The 16,451-nt window shown below is 36.8% G+C and overlaps 1 protein-coding gene across 2 annotated transcripts in view; it reads left to right on the top strand.

Moving 5' to 3' along the window:
- Positions 1–15,341, top strand: part of KITLG (KIT ligand) — a 57,498-nt gene extending 42,157 nt beyond the window's left edge. The window contains exons 6-10 of one of the 2 annotated variants that reach the window (XM_084294215.1): positions 11–106; positions 7,128–7,237; positions 7,727–7,803; positions 9,977–10,060; positions 11,771–15,341. In XM_084294215.1, the coding sequence (XP_084150341.1) occupies positions 11–106; positions 7,128–7,237; positions 7,727–7,803; positions 9,977–10,016 (323 nt within the window). In that variant the 3' untranslated portion in view covers positions 10,017–10,060; positions 11,771–15,341. Of the gene's footprint in view, positions 1–10; positions 107–7,127; positions 7,238–7,726; positions 7,804–9,976; positions 10,061–11,167 lie in introns of both variants that reach the window. The other variant, XM_084294214.1, reaches the window with a different exon arrangement.
- The last annotated feature ends 1,110 nt before the right edge of the window (positions 15,342–16,451 follow it).

Here is a 16,451-nt window from a genome sequence, read left to right as displayed (position 1 = left end):
TTCTATTTAGATTCCAGAGTCGCTGTCACAAAAACAATTTTGTTTCCTCCTGTTGCTGCCAGCTCCCTTAGGAATGACAGCACTGGCAGTAACACTAGCAGTAACAGTAAGTACAAGTGATTGAATTAATATATGTGTCTCCATTTTGTTCTGGTGGCTGGTTGTTATGAGAGCTCAGAGGAAAATAATGTCTTAATTGTACAAATTAATGAGAAGTTACTTGTGCCTGATGGTATACCATGTGTTTCTCAGCTGCAATAGTAAAATGCAATGAACGTGTCTAATCAAAATTTAGAAATGGTATAAAGTTACAATGCTGTGACAGCTCTCATGCAGTTAGAGAGGGCAGGTTCCCTCATTTTGTCTCACTGCTATCATGAGGTCTCACTAGTCATATGACCTCAGCAAACATGGCTCTTCCAGATACCTCATTTTAACTCTCAGAAAAGGAAGGTTCTCCAGATAACAGAATAGCAGTCCTGAGTTGGGCTCAGGATACTTACTTTGGTGAAAAATATTTCTGTATGTTGTATTTTGAGAGCATTCCTGATGCCAAACCTGAAGACTGTTGTTTACTTGTTGTAGTTCCAAAAAGGCTAGCTCCACACTCAGTGTGCTTTTAGCTGAGATCAAGAACATAGTTACTACACCTTTTTTGAGGTTGTAATCTTCTGTCTGGCATGACTATCTCTGTGTTTCTCATCTGTCTTGATCAGTGCATTACATGACTGACAGGTCAGACAGCTTGGAGTTGTTGCCGTAAGATTAACCATTGATTGAAGCATAACCCATCAAAGGTCAGAAAGGATACAGGAACCTGAAGTGAAGAGAAATAACAGATTTTCAGGGGACTTTAGTGACATAATGTACAACAATGTGAATACTCTCTGGAGTTTTCTGAAGGAGGGGTTTTTCCTTAGAGGTTCTTGAAATGGTGCCTAAATCTTATCATACATGTTGTTGTTTCCCTTGTTCCTTTCTCCCAGACACATCAGGATGACAGTGTGCACCCCTATTTACTATTTCCCTCTTTCATTTCACAAACACCCATATTATCTGAATGTGTGATGTTGAAGTGTGTGGCTGATGCTCCTCATGCTGAAGAAAGCATAGCCAAGGAGGCAGCCCGGTACAGCCTGGTAGGCACAATGGAAGCTCCTGACTGTGGGACAGATACTGCTAAGAATGGATTTCTTCTCTTCCTACTTCACTTGCAAATGTGTAATCTAGTTATTCTCTGGGTTTTCATAACCGTGTATGCTACCTCTTAGTTAACTTACAGCTGTTGTCAAGTTGAAAGCCCTTATGGTTGCTTTCTAATTAACACAAGGTCTGAAGTTATCACTCCCCAGTACTCTGAGAAGAAGGTTGGAATGAAATCTGCCTTCAACTCCTGGCTGCCAGCTTGCCTCTCTGGAAAAGGGAAATCTCACTGCCATAAATTCATATCCAAGAGGTCACATAGCTGGCTGCAAATAACCTTATGAGCCCAGAGCCAATTGTGAGGCACGAGGAGGGGGCTAAAAAGTGCATAACTGCATCTCAGGTCTGAACATGTAATAATTTTTGATGTAACTATGAGAGGAAGAATATTCAAATGCAGCCTGAAGCAATGAGAATGGATCAAGGAGCCAATGAAAGATAGAAAGAGATTACAGAAGCAGTTCAGATGAAAGGAATTTTGACCCATCAGAGTAACAAGAGGGACACTGGGCAGAGGCCAGGGCTCCAACCTCTGAATTGGCTTGGCATCTGTGTCTCTACTGTGAACAGGAGTACAGAAACAGGCTCATTAATCTTGCTTTATAACTGGAACTGATAATGAAGTAGGAAAAAAAAAAAAAAAAAAAAAAAAAAAAGCCTAAGTAAATTAAAGTAATGCAGTAAGTCAAAGAAATTGCTTGGCTGGCCATATGCTGTAAGGTGTATTCTAACCGATTAACATTATCTTAAGCAATTTATTTGAAAATTGGATAGCAGTTAACAGCCTTATGTAGAAATGACAAAGACTGAATGTCTAGGGCTGGGGACAGTTTGAACGCATAATCAGATTAAATTACATTAACTTGGAGATTGGATGCTGACTGGTTACACTTTTGTTATTAGTTTGGAGCTTTTGGGGTAAAAGACCTGTGACATCTTTATTGGCATCTCTCTCTTACTGCCAGAGAATGGTCTTTGGCACCGATTTTAGGTTTGTTTTGGCTTTACTGCTGAGTAAGTTCTCTTTTTTAATTAATCCCTGCCTTCCTAGAAGGAAAAAAAATGAATAATCCTTACTACTTTCCACATGGAGAACCCTCAGCACAGGGGACTCAGTCTGCCAGCTGCAGGTCTATTCTCAGAACAATACAACTAGATTCAAAATTCAGAAATGCATATATTTGGAGAAGAGAGAAAACCTGAAAAAAAGGCATCCCTAGACACAAAACAATGCATTTCTTTTAAATAACCCTTTTTATTATTAAACATATTTAAAATGATCTATTTAAAATGATCTATTTAAAATTAATGGTTTCTAAGCTATTGAGAAGCATTCACTGTTTACAAAAGAATCCTTCCAGATGAATAATAAATATGGAATCTGTTATGAATGTCTGCTTAGAGAGCCAGATGACTTGAATTGCTCCTGATTTTAAATTCAACTTAGGCAAACCTGAAGAAAATCATCTAATAAAATCATTTGTGAAAGAATTATCGTAGGAATTGCATATAATATAAATTAGCTAACTTACATTTTTCTCGTGTTGCTGCTACATTTATTGCAAGTCATATTTCATTACTTCATCATTATTACACAATGATAGAATTGAACTACTGTGATAGAGGTGAGCCCTGACAAGATCTACAGCAAAAATCTTATCCTAACTAAATGTAAAATGGATACTTATGTTTTCTTCTCTTGGTTCTACATAACTGTAATCCAATTTAAATTCTGAGTAACTGTTTAAGTCCCATTGGTGTTATTTGGATCATTATCCCATGCATAGTCTAGAGAATTCAGATGAGGTGGTTCCTGTGTAAAGAACAAATGTCAGGATAAGAGGTCTTGAACTTCATCTCTTCTTTCGGTGCTTGAATCAAGCAGTAGATAGTATTCTTTTTTTTTCACCCCACCAAATGAATCTCATGTTTTCCAGCTTAAACTTGAACTTGCCATCTGTTAATAACACTTCTCACATTAGCACCTTGTTTCAAGGCACAATTTATATTTTTATGGAAGGTTCAGTGTTGCTTTCTTCCATTTTTTGCCTATAGTTTCCTTACAATAGTTAAGCTTTATTATTCAGTACTGAACAGCTCAAAGAACGTGTGCTCTGTAAACACTGAGACCTCTAGAAGTGCTTTTAGAGAGAAGGTCGATTTTTATAGTTAAGCAAAGAATACTGTAGTTTAATTCAGTAATTGCACAACAATTTGAAAATATTACGCATGGCTTAATGCAATTGATGTTGCATTCTGTGCCTTTGTTCCTTTATTCCACCTTTACAGTTAATGGCAAACCCTAATGAACAGGTGAGAGCTGTTCTACATTTTTGTAGATAAGATCTTTTGGTAATTGTGTTGGAGCTTAGCAGAGGTAAAGCAAAAATTCCTTTGAGACATAAATGGTAATAAAATCTAGCTGGTTTATTTCATAATTGCTTGCTAAACCTACATACATGGCTCAAGGTGGAAAGCAGCTGAATAACTTCATTGTGTAGCTCAGTGGCTTTCAATGTAAATGCATTTCAATCACAGCTTAACATCCTGTTGTCCATGAAGATTATAAATGAATCTACTTCAAATGATCTCACTTCCTAAAGGATTCTTCCACAAGGTGTGAAGTGAGAGCTTGGAGAGGTGCTGGCCTGCTTCCACTCCCCTTTAGCACCTTGCAGGATAGGGTCTATTTCAAGTGAATAATGTACCAACTGCAGAGCCAGAAGTTCCTCTGGCGTTGCCCAAGAAGTTCACAGTTACCCAACCATCTGGTTCCTCCTATTCCTTAGCCTGCTCTGCCTTCATAACCATCAGGTGTTGGAATGTTTTTAGTATAGAGCTGTTTTAGTTCAATTTTCTAACAGAGGTAAAGGTCTCTACCGAAGGAAAAATAATTATAATAAAACTATTGACTGAGAGGTGGGCCTGTGCAAATCTTATGACATTCAACAAGGACAAGTGCTACGACAACTGCATCTGGACTAGGGCAATCCCAAGCACAAATACAGGCTGGGAAGAGAATAGATTGAGAGCACCCCTGAGGAGGAGGACCTGGGAGTGTTGGTTGATGAAAAGCTCAACATGACCTGGCAATGTGCACTTGCAGCCTAGAAATCCAACTGTATCCTGGGCTGCATCAAAAGCAGCACAGCCAGCAGGGTGAGGGAGGTGATTGTCACCTCTGCTCTGTTCCTGTGAGACCCCACCTGGAGCACTGTGTTCAGTTCATGGTGCCCCCAATATAAGAAGGACATGGAAGTATTAGAATGAGTCCAGAGGAGGGCCACAAGGATGATCAAAGGGCTGGAGCACTTCTCCTATGAAGACAGGCTGAATAAATTGGGGTTGTTCAGCCTGAAGAAGAGAAGGCTCCAGGGAGACCTCAAAGTGGCCTTCCAGTACCTAAAGGGGTCCTACAGGAAAGCTGGGGAAGGACTCATTATCAGGGGGTGTAGTGATAGGACAAGGAGTAGTGGCTTTAAACTAAAAGAGGGTAGGTTTGGATTAGATATTAGGAAGAAATTCTTCACTCAGAGGCTATGGCACAGGTTTCCCAGAGAAGTTGTAGATGCCCCATTCCTGCAAGTGTTCAAGGCCAGGCTGGATGGGGCCTTGAGCAACCTACATGTAGTCTAGTGGGAAGTGTCCCAGCCCATGGCATCCTTGGAACTAGATCATCGTTAAGGTCCCTTCCACCCAAACCATTACATGTGTCTGTGATTCTATGATTCCTTTCCATAGATGCTGAAGAAAGCATCTGTATTGGAGATATCTTCTCAAAATCAGATTGTTCCACTTTTAGATGCCTCATTGTAAAGAAAACTCTTCTGTCGTTTAAGACAATCTAATTTTTTTGAAAATTTGTAAAAATCAGCATGCCAGACTAACCATGATCTCCCTGAATGCACACAATTTCTCAAGAAGTTTACATAAAAATCAGCAAGCCTGACATAGCATGCTGGCTGGCATTGCAGTCAGATGTTTTTTGAGGTTTTACACACTGCTATAACATCTTATCAAATGGTTTAATCTTCATGTGACCTGAAGAGTTTTTCCTCTGATTTTTATCTCACTTTTCCTTTTTTTTTTTTTTTTTTTTTTTCCTGAACTTCAGGCAGAGTCCAGGAAACATGACCATCACCATAAATTCAGTTGTATAACTGAGCAGTCTCACACTGGGAAGAATGGCTAATGTGATCAGGAAAAAAGCATTTAACTTTTCTTGACTAAAACACAAGAACAATATAGGAATTTTCTTCTGAGAATATAAGTCTCATAAATAATGTCAATGTTTTTTAATCTGTTCAGGCTCTCTCTACACTACTTGCCTTTGCCAGATTCAGTTCTGTAAGTCAACCTCCTCTATACCTAACCTAGAACAGACTTTGATAAAAGACATGCCCCTCCCATTAATTTCTGCACTTGGTTTTAAAGTCTGAGCAGACAGAGGCAGATTAATTAATAGCCTCTTTTCAGCTGGCATTCATCTCTGTAGAAGTTTGTTTCCCTTATCCTTTGTAGACAGATTTCTTTCACAGCAGACTATTATCTATTCTGCTTGACCAATATTGCCTTTTAGTATGACAAGTCTACTGGATGTAAGTAAAATTGAAACCTCTATCATAGGAATCTAGAGCCTTGTAAATGGTGAATAATAATGGGGTGCAGACTTTCTGTTTTCTTATTTTGTAGTTCTCCCTGTGGTAACTATGTAAACATGGATGGATTTCAAAGATAAAAAGAGTGTTTGTGTAAAAACTTCTACCGTGACTTGCAGAAAAACTCAGAGAGTTGAAAATAGGTTTCCAGATATTATGCGAATGCTCCTTTCTGAAGTGTTTTCTTAGTGGCTGTTTAATAATGTACTAAATGCACATCAATTGACACAGTATATCATACTATATGTGCTTAGAAGTTTGCTGTTTGTATGAGTCACAAAAATTTCTAGTGCTATCATTCCATTTTTTATTTCTATATCTAATCATCTACACTTTCCCTGTGCTTAGTTTAGTTCTTTTCCTATAAGCTGACAATACTCACACCATTTGAGCTGCAGACTCCAAATCATGATATCAACTAAAACTGAGTGGATGGTGTCTAAACTGGCAGTTTCCTGCTTTTCACTTTGTATGTCAGAAGGTGGATCCCAGGGTGACTCCACAGGACTTTTCACATCCTGCTCTTGATTAAATAACTGGATAGCCTCATTTTAGTCTTGGCAGGCACACAGCTGTCTGTGAGGGGAATGGAATTGCTTGTGTACATAAAAGACTAGGATTGGGGCTCTTCCATATGAAATATAAAAAGCTCTCAAAAAATGGTAGCAACAAAATAGCACACAGCTAGACTTCAACTTACAAGGGTTTGATCTTAATGAAGTCAGCAGGACCTTTCCAGGCACACATTAGAAGTGAATTCAGGCTTATTTTGTTAAAATAACCTCCCTTGAGAGGCCTCGTGTTGAGGTTCATTATTGGAAAGGCAGAATGTCTATCTGCAGTCAGTAGGATGTGTCTTATGGAACTTAAGCAAATACATGAAGTGAGTGTTTAGAAGTGGCAGATATTTTCTCTTCAAAAAAATACTCTGTGTTACAAAATAAGACTGTTAAAAACTGATATATCCAAAACTTTTAAGTAAAGGAAGGAGAAAATGCTCTACAAATGACAAAAGGATAATTAGTCTTGGAACTATTAAACAGAACAATTGCAGAAATGGGAAGAGCATCTTTGTGGTCAAAAAAGTTTCTGTGAGATATTGTATGAAATGCATCTCTTGTACACAGTACTTTGAAGTATCTCTTCTGCTATTTAAGAAGCTGTTATGTAGGTGGTGCATAAAAGTGCTCTTACTAATAGTGTTGCCCTGAAGATAGTTTTCTGTCATAAATCTGTCTTCCCTAACGAGAACATCTGTAATTACAGAAGAGGCACTTGGCTTCATTAGCAGCTCCAGCCTTCAAGGGATCAGCATAGCATTGACATCATTACTGTCTCTTCTTATTGGCTTCATTTTGGGAGCCATATATTGGAAGGTAAGAAATACTACATTTAATTGTTTACATACCATATTTCATAGTTATACAGAGGCAGGAAGAACAGAACAATTCTGCATGTGAAAGCAAGAGACATCTCTTCTGATCTTCACTGAACTGTGTGACATGCAAATGTAAATCTCTTGTGAAATACTTCAGTTCCATCACCAAACTGTAAATCTTGTCTTAGCAGCATGCTTGCTCTCTAACTGGAAATTGAAAATGGGATTCACCCAATTTCTCAGTTCTTCTATTATATCATGAGAAGGATTCTTTTACTTTTAGCTATTGTGGCTTACCTACAATACAAAGGCTTTAATTGTAAAATTATTGGAGTAGGAGATGTGGCCTACATAAGATTTGGCCTATGTTTTGCAAAATGATTTTGATATTGAAAATCTGAAGCAACCTGAAACATACAATTGTTTTGTGAGTTTTTAATGAAGCGTTAAAATTTTTACATTTAATGCATTTTTTTTTTTCTTCTAGAAAACACATCCCAAATCCAGACCAGAGAGTGATGAAACTACAGAGTGTCATGGCTGTCAAGAGGAAAATGAGATAAGGTATAATGTTTCACTTTACACACATATATACAAATGTAGGTTCGTCTTTGAGAGATGCTTACTGAAGGTTCCTCTTTAGCTCTCAGAATGACAATCATACACACAAAACCAAACCACATTATCAAGTGTTTTGCTATAGAGTCAAAATGTGTGCTTAGGTTGTGTCCTTTGAAGGAGCTCCTATTTGAAAAGTAAGAATTTATATGGAGAATATTTCTGTATACCTCATTTTATTAATGAGGCATTACCTTTCCTTTATCTGTCCTTACTCCCACCATGAGTAAGGAGTAGTGATGAAAAGCAGCAGCTTCAAAGGAGTATCTTACTTGGGAAGAATGAAGTAAACCCAGGATGGCTGAGACCTGTAAAAGAAATGACAGAGAAGTGAATTTGTTATTTGTTGTAAGGTGTAAAACTAGGTTGATATTAAGCAAACAAAAAGAAAACAGCATCTTCTTAGTTGTATGTCTAAATCCTTTTAAATCTGTCTTGCAGTAACATTTTTCACATTTTTTCACCTTTTGATACTCCCCTTGGTATGTTATACTGTTTTCTAGTTTTTTTGTTTTTTTTTTTTCATTATTTGTTTTTTTTAACTTTCATAGAAAGCCATTGAGATTATATTCCTAATGACTTCATAAGGTCATCCTGAAATGATTTGCTGCTCTATTCATACTTAAACACGGCTTTATCTCTTTTTAAAGCTGAAATAATTCTGTATAACTCAGTCAATTCGACAAACCCAGAAATAACAATAGAAGACATTCAAAGTTGCTTGAACATGACTTGGGTCAAGACATCATAGAACAGTTTAGGATAGAAAGGACCTCAAAGGTTATCTAGTTCCAACACCATGGGCTCGGACACTTCCCACTAGACCAGGTTGCTCAAAGCCCCATCCAGCCTGGCCTTGAACACTTGCAGAGATGGGGCATCTACAGCTTCTCTGGGAAACCTGTTCAAGGGCCTCATCACTCTCTGAGTGAAGAATTCCTTCCTAATATCTAATCCAAACGTACCTTCTTTTACTTTAAAGCCCTTACCCCTTGTCCTGTCACTACACTCCCTTACAGAGTCCTTCTTCAGCTTTCCTTTAGGCACTGGAAGGCTGGTCTCCAAAGAGCCTTCACTTCTTCAGGCTGAACAACCCCAATTTTCTCAGCCTGTCTTCACAGGAGGCTCCAGCCCTCTGATCATCCTCATGGCCATCCTCTGAACTTGTTCTAACAGGTCTATGTCTTTCTTATGTTACAGGCCCCAGAGCTAAACACAGTACTCCAAGTGGGGTCTCAGAAGAGCAGAGCAGAGGGGGAGAAGTCTGTTCAATTCAGAAAAGGACATAGGGATAGTTTAAGTTAGAATAGTTCAAATTAGTATAGTTCATAATTAAATGTTTTGGGAGTATTATTTAATATCATATTTCAGAGTCTTTAGTCAAATTTTAACTGTGAGGGATTAAGAAAAGGATATACTGTGTGGAAGAACACATCTTATACTGTAGGCTTCTCATATTTTGTGAAATGTCTCATGCTGCCCATAGATGAAGGCAGGAATAGAGAAGGTTCTGATCTAGCACTTTTGGTCACTTGTGCTGCAAGTTTCAATGTTTAACAGAAGAAGTGAGTTTAAACTTTCTAGAATCACACATACTTAAAATATTTTTTCTTCATGAACATTCATAGAAAGGAAGACTGCATATTTACCAAGTATATTAGTTGCTCAAAATAACTCATCCTACACCTCATCCTCACAGGTATTAAAACACATGAAATGGAACATGAATCTTCCTTCTAACTTCACAGGAAATACAAAGCATTGCTTTATAGGAGAAAGACAAAAGATGAAAACTGAACAATTAGTTAAGTGCAGGACATTGCCCTAAGAGGAAAATTTAAACAGATTACATTTTACACATGAAGACTTCTTACATATATGTACATTTTTGCTCCCTCTTCATGAAGAAATTTGGAAAATTCATCTATAAGTAGGAAGAATCTATTAGCAACCATAAGTTTTAATAATTTGGGTTAAATTACAAACATCACTTTTGTTATATGTAAATGTTTTTATTGTAACTAACTGATAAAAACTTCCATTCTAATTCCTTGAAACTGTAGTAATAGTACCTATAGTACTAGCACTGTAGTAACAAAGTACTTATTTTTTATTTCAGGATGTTGCAGCAGAAAGAAAAAGAACATCTACAAGTGTAACCATTGCTTTTTCTCCCTCAACACTGTTACTGTTTCATGTACTGGTAAGTTTGTATGGTTTAAAGTCCTAACACAAGCTTAACTTTTGTCTGTTGAAAACAAATAAAATTTATTATTAGTAGGCTTTGTTTGCACCTGAAGGTCTTTAGCTTCTAATCCTGAATCAATAATTTAGGTATTTGGCTGGTAATGTAAATATTACAAAATGAAAAATGACAGAATTTCAAAATTCAGCTACTGCTTCTCTTTTGGTTTTGACAGCCAATACAGAGAATTCTTCTTCTACAGCTGTTTCAAAGCAGCATGACCTAAAAAACAAAATCCTTAAAATAGCAGGATAGAGCTGAGCTTCTTTCAGTTGTTTGCACGACACAGTTTGCGGTCTCCATAGCCTTATCAGATCCATCATTCTTGTGTTTGTGTATCAGAGTGAGCAGCGAACACAAGTGAGCTTTCTCAGTCCCAGCAGTCCTCTACATATAGGAGCACGTCTCTGGCAAGGGGCTTCTTCTGCAGGACTAGGGCTTTACTTAGCCTGTGGATGGCCTCTCCAGCAAAGGTCTGGAAGATTCAGGCAGTGCTGAATGGTTTATTTTATGTCAGAGTGGAAGGAGCAAGCATCAGAGTACAACTGGCTGTCCAGGCTTTCCAGTGTACCCAGCAGCGGGCACTCTCAGGTCTGTTCCAAACTGTTTGTAGTTATCTTCATAGCCAATTTCAGTCTCCCTAGCTAATTTATTCTAACATCTGCTCACTAAAAAGGGAAATCATCACTGCATTGAACCAGTCACTTATTTTTCAAAAAATGGTAAGTTCATTTGATATTGTGTTGTCCAGAACACTTTAAAGCCCTGCACAAATGTAATAGTTCTGTAAAACCATGAAAGTTATCTTATCACTGTCAACTAGATATTAATGGCTTTTACTGGTAAGTGTGTTCTTGAACAGGAGTTGGCATGAAATTGAAAATACATCTCATTAACAATATTTTTTGTTTCTGAATAAATGAATGCCATGCAAGTGTCTTGGAATATATCTATTTCCATAATTATAAGAAAAAATGTCTGTGTTATATATCTGTGAAAAGCTCTACTGTTTGGCAATACAGAGATACCAATCAGCAAAATTGTAATTTCCATTTTTCTCTTTAGGCAGGTAACAGTTACATGTTCGCTTCATAAATGAAGCAGCTTTAAGCACATTCATATTCCTTCTGGAGTGACAGACTGAGTCTGCATCTGTTGTTGCTGCCCATGACTCCATAGACATGACATAGTATGAGGACAATTTGTGTTTCTTACTGTGAAACCAACACTGAGTTGAACAACGACAAGAAGAGTGTGCACTTAGCAGGACTGTATCTTATGTGAATATCTACCTTACGTTGCATTTGGGGATTTTAAATTGCATTAATACTTGCAGCTGACTCTGGCAAACAAAGTACATGTCCTGAAAAAAATGCATCTTTCAAATGCCTCCAACTATCTGTAATCACTGAAAGTCATAAATACCTTTGCATCCTTAATTTAAGTTCTGTGTCCTCTACCTTACCTTGGTGTCTTCAAATGGAGTTCTCCGAACTGACAGAAAACACAGAAATGGATACAGATAACATACTCTTCAATACTGTATATAAAACTTGAAAGTAAAGTCATGCCATGGACCAGTGTAGTAGCCTTTTACTTATAAGGAACTGGGTTTATGCCTGGCAAAGGTCATGTGTACAGAAACATGTGGTCTCTTTTGGATGCCAGGTGGCTGTATGCCTGCCCCAGAAAGCCTCAAGAATTCATCAGCTTTGGCGGTGTCTGCTCAGAAGAAGCAAATACTGGATGAAGACAAAGTAAACAGGAGGTGATAATACATCATTGAGCTTTGAACCATTAGGAGTAACTGCTGGATACATGAACACTGGTGAAATTTCCAGCCATGCCAAGGAAAGAGAAAGTAAAGAGTCTGAACTGCGTTCAAACATCAGAATAAAGACAAACCTATGAAATGCATTTTAAATGCTGAAGATGCATGCCATTAATATCTTGTTTTTAAATGTATATCATAGAAAATCTGAAAGATCCTGAGAATGTATTTAGCTTTTACTTACATCAGCTGTAATTAACATTTGCATTGTTTTTTGAATGATTATTAAGCTTTAATATCCTGGCATTCTCCACTCTTAAGGTTAATTCTCCCTAAAATAAAAGGGAAAGGCTTTATTTCTCACTTGTCTTCTATATCTATTGCTGCTATAGCATCCATGGAATCTGTACAGGATTGATGTACACATATGCATTTTCAAGTAAATCCTAAAATTACAATGGTAAAATTTACCAGTGCAGTTGTGCATATTTTCATCCTGGCTCTTTCCAGATAATGGATATGTATCACTTATCTGTATTAGGGGTTTCAGTTTAGAAGATAAGGGCAACTCACTTCAAATTGTCAAGGTCAATAGAAGTTTTAGTTTGAGTTACTTGAAAAAACTCTAAAAAAACAAAAGAAAAAAAAAAACACAGCTCATTTCACAGAAAGTTGTAATTCTCTTTAAAGTATACTATAACTTAACTGTAGATTCATAAAATATCCTGAGCTAGAAAGGACCCTGTAGAATCATCAAGTCCTGATTTTACACAGGGAAACCTAAGAGTTAAACCATATCTAAGAGCATTGTCCAAATGCTGCTTGTACACAGACTTAATTTTTAAAGAATTCTTGCGGAATTTTTAATCATCTGCTAAATTTCCTGAGAACCATGCATAAAAAGTATATAACCTACATATAATATGTATGTGTTTGCACAAATGTATTATTAGTAAAATTGATTTGGCTTTCATATCCACCAAAAGAAAAAAATTAACTCAGATGTTTGATGTGTGCATGTAGACACCCTGAATGGCATTTTTACTGAGATCAATGGTGAAATTTCTCTTGAATTCACTGATACCAAGGTATGATCATATGGATCATTTTTTATTGCCATGTGGATCTTTACCATTTATACAAAGGCCTTTTTGCCCTGACTGAGTGTCAGAAAAGTGCCCTCCAGTCCTGCTCAACTGATACAAATTAACACAGTTCCATTAATGTTAACAGAGCTTTGGAGTTTGCATCATCTCAGGAACTTCTGTTCTAAAGAAGCTCAGTATGAGAATTAGGCCTTCATTTTTATTCAAAAGATGCTGGAGCACTCACCATTCAACAAGAAATAATTGTGAGAAGGTTTGCCCACCACTTCTACAAAATGAGCACATTTCAAATTTTAGCTCTGCAAAAATCAGTCAGAATTATCCATTAGCAGTTCAGTCTCATTTGAAAATGTGTAGTTATTTACTCACTAGACCTCTAAACTTATTTAAGATTTACCTTGAAAGAAATGTCAGCATGACCTAATTGATGGTAAGGGGGAGAATAACTTCAGATAGGTTTTGAAAGAAATGAAAATTATCCATATCAAGTGGAAGCAATTATCCTTACACATTTTACCAAAAAACTTCAATATTTCATGTTGCTATACTATACATTCTCAAAGCAAGTTTATACATTTGACGTTTTACAGTATTTTTCAATGATTCGTTTAAAAAAAAAAAAAAAAAAAAAAAAAAAGGTACTTATTAATGTTACTTGTTTATAAGAATGTTAGTTTTCCTAAATACATATTTTCCAGCAAATCAAAAACACAGTTACATTGCACATTGGGGTGCCTTAAATTATAGTTTGACATTCAAAATGTGTGATGTTTTAGACTCCTTAATATACATTCTACCTGTTCAATAGTAAAATACAAAATATCAGCTTTAAATTGAAACATACATTAAACCCAGATAGACAGTAGCAAAACATTCATGTTCTAAGAGTAACATCTTAAAATAGTAGCTATGTCACTTTTAGATAATGTCATGTACTTTAATCTCTGCTGCAGATCAAGGCAAATTTAAGGCTACGTGTGAAGTGAAAGAAAGTTCATGTATATACCTTCCAACTTGACATCACAACCTGTTTTTATTTTGCACATACACTGAACATAGTACAGCACAGACTAGCAAAACTGTTGTTAGAGCTCATGTTTTCCCTGTTCTTCCTACCCACTTTTGAGAGATTTGTACAAAATATTAGGTGGTCTCAGTCATTTTGCAAGGTAGAAGGACAGTTCTAGACATTTGTAAAGACAATGGATGTCATGGCACTTGAAAATGTGAGCATGAAATTATTTGAATGCTTCTGTGCCCATTTTGTCTACCCATCAAGGAGGCTCTTACTTCAGATGTAGTTAAATTTTGAAAAACTACTGACTTATGAGTCATCTTTGAAATCAGTGGAAGTAGGATGAGTTATTATTCTGTGGGAATAGTAGCTGCAGAAATAGTCCCTTAGTTGCTTCTTTATCCAGCTGTAACCTATCTGACTTCTGAAGAGTGATCAGTTCTTTGATCTTGTTTTTGGGTAGACATAGCCTGTGCATTATTAACTCAGTTAGAAATTTATGCCCTTTCTCTTAAAATGAAGTTGGGGAGAAGTGAGTGTTGTATTTTTTTTTTTTCTATGAAAGTTAAAAGTTTGGGTTTCAGATATCTGTGGTTTTGTGAGAAATTAAATTTTTTAGGTTTCATTTGGAGTAGTTGAACTTTGCATGCAGTTAATAGTGGCCTTGTGAGAATAAAAAGCAGATAGTGATATACTGAGTAACTCAATGTGCTATTTTAGATGTGTGTTTACTTGAATAAATTAATGGTACTTATTTCATCACAAGGTCATTGTATAAGTAAGCTTATGAACAACTAATGTGCTATACTCTGGAGTATGTGTACAACCTGCACAGTTTTTAGATTCTGGTCTTCACCAGCTCTGTTTTCTCTGTTGCTCTCTCTTTGTAATACACTGAAACTGTTCAGTACACATAGTACAACTATTAAATTGAAAAGCTAACCTTACATATAAAATACAGATATTTTGAGTTAGATTTACATTTAAGAATTATCCAAGATTCTTCTGTTCAGGAATCTGCTTCAACTGTCTATTGAATGCAGATCTACAATAATGGTGGCATGTTGCTATTATGTTATCAAAGTGATGGAACGCGGAAACTTCAGACTCTTTAGTGATAGAGACACAGATGTTTGCTGGTTGTATCATGGGCAAATTCATTTATTTTGATGTAAATGTCAGCACAGTCTTGCATAGTTATATTCTGACTGATGGTAATCAACAAAATTTATATAATGTGATGTGTGTATATATGTGTCCTCTTAAAGACAGATGTTTTCCCTGATCCTTTTTTATACCAGTTCAAATTTGGAATTTACATTATATACATATACTTTATTGTTCTAAATAAAGATATAACGCACTGCCAAATACTGAGTATATTACTTTGTGTCAGTATTGTTTAAAACATTTTTAAAGTCCTGCCTTCTCCTTGTAGAATTTTCTGCCATAATATATGCTACTACACACAGAATCTTCCATAATACATTTCATTTCTTAATCATGCATTTTAATGTTTTGTGCCATTAAAGCATATGTCCTCATTATGAGCCTCCAGTTCCAATCTACAGTGTATCTTTGATTATGCAAAGTATTCCAACTTCAGAATTGAAAGTTTCTTGTAGCTTCTTAATGAGCTTAATTTTTTTTTTGTGTGTGTGTGCCTGCTTTAGGCAACCTTTTTCATCCCATTCTTGCTATTAGCCAAATACTAGGATTTTGATATAATTTACCTCTAAAAATTCTGAGTGTTGTTGATGCACTTCTTTTGCAGTAAGTTGCATTTAAGAACTCAGCTTTTTTAGCTGTGATCAGAGTTTATCCCATAAGGATGGCATCCTGTCTTTCAGGTTTCAGCAATTTGTTCTGTCTTTTCAGTAAAAAGCCCAGGACAAGGGGTGGGAATAAGAAGAAATACTGAGCTGCTCAGGGAGCTCTGGCACCTCTCCCCTCCTGAGAATGAAGGAAATTACTCCAGCCTAAAAGGGAGATATAAACCTGCTGAGGCTTTCAACCTGCTTCTAAAAGAGACGTGATGAGCTTAGAAAGAGAAACAAAGCTGTGGGAAGCTTACGAATAGGAGTGAGGTACAGAAAGGACTGATGAGATGGAGCAGAGAGCAGGGCAAATGGGCTGGGAAACAGCAGAACAGGACTTGGGGGTGGCAGAATTTAGAATATGGATGAGAACAAGAGCTGTGGTTGCTTCTCTGGGTACAGAAAAAAGGGCAGAACTGATGAAGAAGGGATGGGAGTACCTCTTCTGTGAGTAAAGGCTGAGAGAGATGAGACTGTTCAGCCTGAAAATGAGAAGGCTTGGGTGAATCTCATCAATGTTTATATATACTGGAAAGAAAGGTACAAAGAGGACAGAGCCTGGCTCTTTTTAGTGCCCAGTGACGAGGCAAGAGGCAATGAGCACATAGTGGAATGCAAGAGGTTCTGTCTGAAGATCAGA

Source organism: Netta rufina, assembly GCF_964035555.1.
Source record: "Netta rufina genome assembly, chromosome: 1".
NCBI classification, from domain to species: Eukaryota; Metazoa; Chordata; class Aves; order Anseriformes; family Anatidae; genus Netta; species Netta rufina.
This window is presented reverse-complemented; position numbering and strand designations above follow the sequence as displayed.